The sequence below is a fragment of the Oryzias melastigma genome, linkage group LG12, assembly GCF_002922805.2.
Source record: "Oryzias melastigma strain HK-1 linkage group LG12, ASM292280v2, whole genome shotgun sequence".
Lineage (NCBI taxonomy): Eukaryota > Metazoa > Chordata > Actinopteri > Beloniformes > Adrianichthyidae > Oryzias > Oryzias melastigma.
In genome coordinates, this window is record NC_050523.1 from 433,336 (window position 1) to 439,678 (window position 6,343).

The 6,343-nt window shown below is 46.7% G+C and overlaps 1 protein-coding gene across 1 annotated transcript in view; it reads left to right on the plus strand.

The window, feature by feature from the left end:
• gfra2b (GDNF family receptor alpha 2b) overlaps positions 1-6,343 on the plus strand; it is a 49,354-nt gene that overhangs the window by 22,980 nt on the left and 20,031 nt on the right. The window contains exon 3 of the mRNA XM_024298925.2: positions 4,158-4,235. Within this exon, the coding sequence (XP_024154693.1) occupies positions 4,158-4,235 (78 nt within the window). The remainder of the gene's footprint in view (positions 1-4,157; positions 4,236-6,343) is intronic.

Here is a 6,343-nt window from a genome sequence, read left to right on the forward strand (position 1 = left end):
GAGGAGCAGGAGGAGCAGCAGGAGCAACAGGAGCAGTAGGAGGAGCAGGAGCAGGAGGAGGAGCAGGAGCAGGAGGAGGAGCAGGAGCAGTAGGAGCAGGAGGAGCTGATCTCTACCTGAGAGACGATCAATGATCTGCAGAGAATCCAGATCCATTTGTCTAAATATCAAATCTCTTTTGCGTTTCTATCAAAATCATTTCCGTTTGGTTTAACTAAAACTCATCACATCTGGAACGATTTATCGTCACTAAAGTGAAACTTTCTTTAGTAAAATGAGAACATTAACAGTAAAAACTGAGGAAGTTTTTGACTGAAAGAATCAATAAAATAAAGAATCGATTCTGAAGGTTGATTGGAAATCCATCGATTGATTGATCACAGATGTTTGGATCTGCAGATCCACAGAGGACAGATCCACAGGCAGGAGAAGAGGAATCTGATCCGATCTGCAGGAATCAGATTGATTTCTGGATCAATCCTCACACTTGGAGATCAGAGTTTTCCATGTGATCCAGTGAAGTGACTCAGCGGAGGAATCAGACGTCTGGAACGTTTTCACATTGGAGATGCTGCTGAGGTTCCTCAGGAGCTCTGGAGAACCATCATCTTCATCATCTTCTTCATCTTCTTCTTCATCATCTTCTTCATCTTCATCATCTTCTTCATCTTCTGCTTCTGCTGGTTTTATTCACCTACAGAGCCGACAGCAGCTTTAGGGTTTAGCACTGATGACATCAGAGAAGTCTGAATCTTTTTCTCATTTCAGATGTTTTTTTATTTCTATAACATAAACATCACAGCTTCCATTTCTATTTGTAATCTGCCATCATTGATGTGCAGCTGCTCGTCCCGCCCCAGAGCGCCGTTTGTCACTTCCTGTGAGTCATGATCAGTTCTGAAGAGGACTCAGAGAAGTGCAAACTTCTTCCTCGTCTGAGTCAGTCCTTTCAGAGATCCTCAGACGCTTCCATTCAAATCCAAAACTTTCACTTTAGTCTGATCTCAGATCTGATCTTAAGCTCAGCAGGAGATCATCGTCCCAGATCTCACGGTTCTTCCGCTGTAGACGCTGTAATCATTTCCTCAGCTGTCATCTCTTCATGAAGCACCTGGATGCTCCTCCCCCCCATCTCTGGTCCAGATGGTTCAGTCCTGTTTCTGATTCCAACATCATCCTGATGAAATCTCTCCTGACCGGATCTGTTTGGATCTTCAGTCTGAAGACGTTCTGAAGAGAAGATTCCAGCTCTGCAACTGAAGACAAGCGTCTGCATCTCAGTGTCTGCGTCTGCATCTCAATGTCTGCGTCTGCATCTGCATGCGTGTTCTGGATCATACCATCATCTTCCAGGCTGAACTGGACCGGACCGCAGCTGAACAATCAGATCCTGTCAGGATGTTAGTCTGACGTGTTTCTCTTTTACTGCTGTGGTTCATCTCTGGTGCAGACGGAAATAAAGACCTGTGACCTGGGTCCGCTCAGACCCGGATCCGTTCAGACCCAGATCCGCTCAGACCCAGATCCACTCAGACCCAGATCCACTCAGATCTGGGTCCGCTCAGACCCAGATCCGCTCAGACCCGGGTCCGCTCAGACCCGGGTCCGCTCAGACCCAGATCCGCTCAGATCCGGGTCCGCTCAGACCCGGGTCCGCTCAGACCCCCTCCTCACTACTGAGCTTCAGAGTTCAAATGAAACTAAAGTTTGCTCTGAAAGCTGCTTCGTTTGATCAAAGTTAAAGACGTGACCAGAAAAGAAGAACCGGTCCAAACGAGAAAGGAGGAACGGGGGAGAGCGACCTGTGTCAAGGTGAGAAGGGGGAGGACAGACGAGTGTAATCAGCCAAATGAGGGGGGCACAAAAGGAGAAATCAAGAGCCAATTATTGACATGAAGGTGAGGGACGGAGAGAAGAGAGTCTGAGAGAGCAGCCATCGTGGACACGCTGACCTTCTTGATTAGGAGAAAATGATAAATTAGAGGATAAAGTCTCTTCAACAAACCGCTCCTCTTCTCATCAGTGACTTCTCTCTTCTGACCTCTGTGTGCCCCCCCTCACATATTCAGAGCTGAGAACGTCTCTTCAGGAAATGAGGTGGATGATTGGGCGGCGAGTTCATGCAGATTTCATGGAGGTGATGGCGTCTGAACCTCCGGTTTAAAGAGTCGGGACGTGAATGACGGCTTCGACTCAAGACGGCTGTCCGGGTTTGGACCTGCCGGACCTCCACCTGGTTCCTGCTAACGCTCCGAGGTCATCGGTATGGTCCGTGTCAGACCTGGTTTCCTGTCAATCACCAAACCAGGCCTGAGGTTCCCCTCCCATACAGCAGGGGGCAGTATGGGCTGTTCCTATTGGTTTACAGTTCCTGATTTTTGGAAGAGAAGATAAAATAAATCTGTTGGAGATGAAAGAGTGTTTATGTTCAGATTCGTTTGGAGTTTAGTTTTTGTTCCAAAGGTTGAGGGAGTATTATGGTGAGGGCTTTCCATGCTTCTTTCTCTCTCTATAAAGTGAGGTGACATCTCTTGTCTTCTGATCAACTACTTCCTGTCTGTTTCAAACGTGTTCAGATGTGAAAGAAGAAAAAAATATGATGAACTGATTTAAAGTAATCAGATTATTAGACTAAGTATGCTATCAGTCATAATCTGATTACTGTAATGATCTGATCAAACATATACACTGATCATGGTTACGCCTAAATCCCAGATTATGGGAGGATACGAGCGTCTGCAGGTGGAAACAGTCACACCTGTGTGGTATGAAGGTGACCTTCAGATATTTTATAGAGAGTAAAATATTAAAATTATTTAAGGTTTAAGTTGATTTATTCTGGAATAATATTCCTGCTTTTTATTATTCATGATTATGTTAAAAAGTTACAGTTTTAAAGTTTTAAAAATTGTCATTCTGTAGCTTTTTGGACTATTTTGGAGTTTAGCAAATATCTCAGCTACATGCTAGCTGTTCTGGCTAACATATTTTTTATTTTTGTTTTTTAGGCTAATTTGGCATTTAGTTGATATTCTAGCTGGATATCAGCTTCAGTGTTTTCAGCTATTAGTTTCAGCATCTTCAGTGACCAAATTCAGCTTCCAGCATTCACACTAACTTTATCTCAGGTAATGATATTTATCTAGTTCATAATTAGATAGATAGATAGACCTTTATTGTCATTATCACAAGGACAATGAAATTGCAGCAACCGTTTCAGTGCAAGTGGCATAAAATTATGTTACAAAGTTACGTTAAATGTAGTTTCAGAGTGTTGAATGAAGGTTCATCCTGTTCGGCCCGTGACCTCAGGTGTGTTTTGGCCCCCCGTGGGGTTGAGTTTGACCCCCCTGGACTAGAGTGTGGCGTAAGGACAGAAGTGTTCCATCATCCTCGATACTTCCTGGTATAACCACGCCCACCACGATGGTACGATCCATTTCCATGACGACCCTTCAGGTGGTCGTACGAGCCTCAAGGGAACTCAAAGACAGACCTGTACTGCTCTACAAGCCTCCATGGACTGGAGAGCTCTAGAACCACAGAACCGTGCGGTCATGTGACTAAGGCGAAGATGATGACTGCAGTAATCGCTACAGAGAACTGATACAGATCACAGCTTTAGTGATGAGACCCGGCTCCTGATTGGAGGATCGTGTCTCCAGAGGCCTGTAGAGGCTGAGATTCACTTCTTTGATTCTAGATTCTCTCAACGTTCCTTCATCCTCCGTTGGGTTTTCTTCATTTCCTCCTCAAACAAAACTTTGGAAACCCAAACTGGTTCGATGTTCAGTCTGAGAGGCTTCAGATCCAGAGAGAGTTTTACCTTCACAGAGCTGAAGGTGGAGGAGGACTCCTGGTTCTGATAGCTTCCAGAACCAGAACCGTCCGGACTGGAAGAGGAGAGCTGCTCCCTCCTTCTCTGGTTCTTATGGAGCTTCCAGAACCAGAACCGTCTGGACTGGAGGAGCTGCTCCCTCCTCCTCTGGTTCTCTGAGGGGAACTGAGCTGCATGGATGGGAGTTCTGGGTCACAGTCTGTAGCAAAAACTTTCTAAAGAGGCGGCGAGGACACTGGAGGCGGTCCAGATGTTTCTGTTGTTTGTTTGTTTGTTTGTTTGTTTGTTTACCTGCCAAATCCTGTGTTTGTGTCTTCAGGTGAAGAGTTCTACGAGACGTCTCCGTACGAGCCGATCCACTTCTCGGAGGAGTTCAGACACGCCTCCATAATCTCAGGTGAGGCTGCTGTGTTTGCGGTTCTGCTAGGGCCCGCTTCGGTCCGAAGCACAGGGTGGCTTCGGTCCAGACGGACGCCGGCGTCTGCATGAATGCAGACAGTGTGAGGAGATCTGCAGCTGCAGACGTCCTTTCATCCAGACTCATTAGTGTGAGACGCAGCGCTCCTGACAGGAGAACGCAGGACAGACCCGCCTGGTTCTGATCCGGGCTGGTGCTGATCTGAGCTGGTTCTGATCTGAACTGGTGCTGATCTGGTATGGTTCTGATCTGAGCTGGAACTGATCTAAGCTGGTTCTGATCTGGTATGGTTCTGATCTGAACTGGTGCTGATCTGGTATGGTTCTGATCCGGGCTGGTGCTGATCTGAGCTGGTTCTGATCTAAGCAGGTTCTGATCTGGTATGGTTCTGATCCGGGCTGATCCAACAAACTGGATCAGAACAGATTACTGAGTTTGAATCAATTATTAATTTTATTTCAGTCGATCTTCTCGACAAAATGGAACCAAGTTCAGTATCAGACTGATCCTGACTTGATTCTAATGCTGATCTGATCTGATCTCTGATCTCAGATCAGATGATCTGATCTGTTAAACAACAAAAATATATAAAGTTTTTTTTTAGTTTTTTCCTTCGTGAGAAAAACTCTTTTCAATGAGGAGTTCTGACTCTAGAACCAAACGGACCGAACTGATCCAAAGAATCCTGCAGAGGGGACCAGATCACCTGGAAACCTGGATCAGATAAGAACCAGCACTGAATCTAATCAGAACCAGGCCTAATTCAGACCAGAACCCGACCTGGATCAGACCAGACCCAGATCAGAGTCAGACCCGGTCCGGATCTGAATCAGACTTGGATCAGACCAGAACCAGACCTGCTTTGGTTCTGAATCCCTGACAGATGTTCTTCATCGGATTTCATGAAGATAAAAACGTTTTTCCAGATTTAAGATGAAGTTCTTCTGCAGACTGAAGTCAGGACCGGTTCCTCCAGAACCCGCTCTTTGGCTGCTCCGTCCTCCAGTGCTGTTCTGTAACCTTCACTTCCTCTGCGGTTCTTGAGGATGAATCAGAACCGACCCGCTCCACCGACGGACAGAACCTTTCTAATGAGATAAAACATGAAAAGTGACGGAACCGCATCAAAGCTGCAGCCGAGCCGCCGTGTTTACAGAGGAGCCTTTAAATGTCAGACGCCTCCAGCAGCAGCGCCTGTGTGGGTGATGGTGTGCATGTGTGTGCACGTGTGCACCTGTGTGTGGGTGATGGTGTGCATGTGTGTGCACGTGTGCACCTGTGTGTGCACGTGTTCAAACGCTGTGAAATGGACTTGGAGTCTGTAAATTGGCCTCTGCTCCCACAGATTAACAGCAGCACAAACGCAGTCGGAGCTGCAGCAAACGGCTTCAAAGGCTCTGTGTGACCCTCTGACGTGCGCGCGCATGCGTGTGCACGTGGACGTGCACGCGCACACACAGCTGCAGCAGATAAGGGCATGTTAGGAAGATAATGCAGAAGAAAAGCTCCGAAACATTAAAGTCTCAGAGAAAAGAGTGTTGTAAATCGATTGGAGGGAAGGGTGGGCGTGACGGAGCGTTTGTGCGATTGTGCGTCTCTGGTTGTGCGTCTCTGGTTGTGCGTCTCTGGTTGTGCGTCTCTGGTTGTGCGTCTCTGGTTGTGCGTCTCTGGTTGTCGTCTCTGGTTGTCGTCTCTGGTTGTCGTCTCTGGTTGTGCGTCTCGTGTGTGGTGCTAACCGTCGTTGGATGCGGGAGGCTCTCTGGAGCAGATCGCTCTCGCTCAGGCAGCAGAACAACAGCCTTATGAACGTCAGTCCTGCTGGGAAACAGATTCAGAAATGATCCACTCGGATCAAACAGATCTAATCTGGTGGATTTCTCTGTCGGATCTTCTTCAGCTGTAGGTAAATCTGGAGGATGAAGAAACTCAAATTTGATGTTGGAGATTTTTGTTGCAGTTTTAAAAGACAAAAAAAAGAGTTTTCTTGTTTCAACCAGAACGTAAAAAATCAGGAAGATTCTTTTCACCTTCAGCAATCTTATGTCTCTCTCAGTTTAGAGCAGGAGTCCCAAACTTTCTCTAGTGAG